At 61.3% G+C, this 2189-nt stretch overlaps 1 protein-coding gene across 1 annotated transcript in view; it reads right to left on the bottom strand.

The window, feature by feature from the left end:
• Positions 1 to 2183, bottom strand: part of EFNA1 (ephrin A1) — a 6092-nt gene extending 3909 nt beyond the window's left edge. The window contains exon 1 of the mRNA XM_006923544.3: positions 2019 to 2183. Within this exon, the coding sequence (XP_006923606.1) occupies positions 2019 to 2110 (92 nt within the window). The 5' untranslated portion in view covers positions 2111 to 2183. The remainder of the gene's footprint in view (positions 1 to 2018) is intronic.
• Positions 2184 to 2189: the final 6 nt, after the last annotated feature.

A 2189-nucleotide genomic window follows, 5' to 3' on the forward strand; every position in this document is an offset into this window, starting at 1 on the left:
AAGGGAGGGGGGGAGAGAGAGGAGAGCAGAGGGAAGGAGAGAAAAGAGGGACAGAGAAGAGAGGGAGCGAGAGCGCAGAGGGACGGAGGGCGGGGAGGGAGGGAGAGAAGCAGAGAGGCTTTTAAAATTCCTCTCTGGAGAGATAAACATAGAAGCCATTTCAGAACAGGTATTTCAGCTCTGGGCCTGGCGTCTTCCCCCATCCCCGTGACGGGCACTGACTCATTCCTCACCCACTTCTGCCACCCGCCCCAGCATTCATGAGAACCTGTAACAATTTACCTCGTCAGGTGTGGACAGCCCCTAGGACCCAAGGATGGCCCAGTGCCCACCTGCCCCCCGCTCGGTGCTCCAGGCAGAGGGAGCTGGCAGGTCAGAATGGGCGGGGTGCCTGGCCCTCTGGCTTTAAGGAGGCTAGTGCCCAGCGCACAGTGGGGCCGCCCTTCTTCCCATGCTGCCCCCCCAAGAGATCTCAGGGCAGATGCCCACTGCCCTGAGTCACCCATGCCAGCCTCATACCCGCCCAGCTCACTGCCACCTCATCTCTGCCCCCAAGCTGGGCCCAGTTTGGCAGCCCGTGGACTCCATCCTGGGCTGGCCCCTCTTTAGTCTGGGTATGGCAGGCGTGTGTGCTGGCCAGGTGGACAGCAGAAGCGGTGCCTGGTGGGCTCACCCTGCCCTACCCCCGGGGTACAGTCTGGTCCACTTAGCGCCCTTTCGACTTGCTCTCCGAGTGAGAAAGGGGGGCAGCGGCGTCAGGGAAGGGGGTGGCAAGGAAGAGGCTCCTTCCTGAAAGAGAGGAAACCTGGGAGCTTGGGAACGGAAAAGGCCGGGGTCCTCCCCTCCCTACTCATGCCTTCCTGTCCCCTCCTCCTCCTCCTCCAGCCAACACCTGGCATAGGCATAAACAGAGACTTTGCTCTGTCTGCCTAGGACCAGACTGGGTCAAGGAAGCAAAGAGCAGGCAGCAAGGAGTAGGGCCAGGGAGGGCCAGTGGGCAAGAGGGCATTGCCCTCTGGGGTTGGCAGCTAGCTGTTCCCTGCCCACCCAATGTGCCGCGGACACAGACCCCTGCACCAGACGCTTCCTCACTGCAGGAGTTAGCCGGCACCATGTACTTCTCAAGGGCAGTGGGGGGCAGGTGTGCTGGGGCTGGCCAGCTGAGTGTTTTCCCTGACCCCAAACTGTCCAGCCCACTTCTCCCTGCTCCACCCTACCCCTCCCGTTTTCCCGAAAATATTGTTCCCATAACTTCAGAAAACTCGAGGGCAAGAACAAAGGGTCCCACGAGCTTCTTCCTTCCAGTACCATTTGTCTCGAAGCCCTAAACCTGCCCAGGACAAATTAACTCCTTCCTGCCCAGAGCCCTTGGTATCCTTTAACCATTTCCATTCCTTCTGGATCTTTCTCATGACCTCCCTCCCCCCATCTCTTCAGTTTTACTACGTGAACCTCACAAACAGGTGACTCTCCGCCCACCCGCACACAGCCTGTGCCTCGCTCCTGTCACCTCAAGAGATCCCTGGGGAGGGGGGCTTTCCAGTCGCCTTAACTGTAGAATGAATGCTCAATGCCCACAGCCCTGGTCCCTCCCGAGGGGTCCTCGGAGGATTACAGTGAGCATTCTGCTTACTCCTGATCTCATGTCGGGTACCTGTCACTGTGGGCAGAGGCCCAAGGGACAGACAAGGAGAGGGACGGAGGCTCTCGCGGTGGAAAGGCCTGGAACCAGAGCCCTGGAGGCCAGGGAGTGTGGTCCGTGCCGGAAGGCAGGAAATGTTCAGCGTGGGTCCCTCACTTCGGAGAAACAGGGGTGCCAGAGGGAAGGAAAGGAGGGGCAGAAACTGTGCCGTGCAAGCAGCCTACTTGGAGGGGGTGGCCTACTCCCGTTCCCGGGGGCGAGGCGAGGGGAAACACACCTACGGAACACCCCCCGCCTCTGGTCACCTCCCAAGACTCCGGTCGGGGCTGGTCGGGACAGTTAACCTGAGGCGGTCGGCTGGAGACTCCGTGCTTACTTGGGGTTTGAACTGTTCCAGAAGACGGTGTGGCGGTCGGCAGCGGCCAGACTGCAGCAAAGACCCAGGAGAGGGGCCCAGAGGAGCTCCATAGCGCGGGGCCGGGCCAGGCCGGGCGAGGACGCCGGGCTCCTCGGGGGCTGGGCTCCCGCTGGCTTTCTCCCGGGCGCA

Source organism: Pteropus alecto, unplaced genomic scaffold (assembly GCF_000325575.1).
Source record: "Pteropus alecto unplaced genomic scaffold, ASM32557v1 scaffold49, whole genome shotgun sequence".
NCBI classification, from domain to species: domain Eukaryota; kingdom Metazoa; phylum Chordata; class Mammalia; order Chiroptera; family Pteropodidae; genus Pteropus; species Pteropus alecto.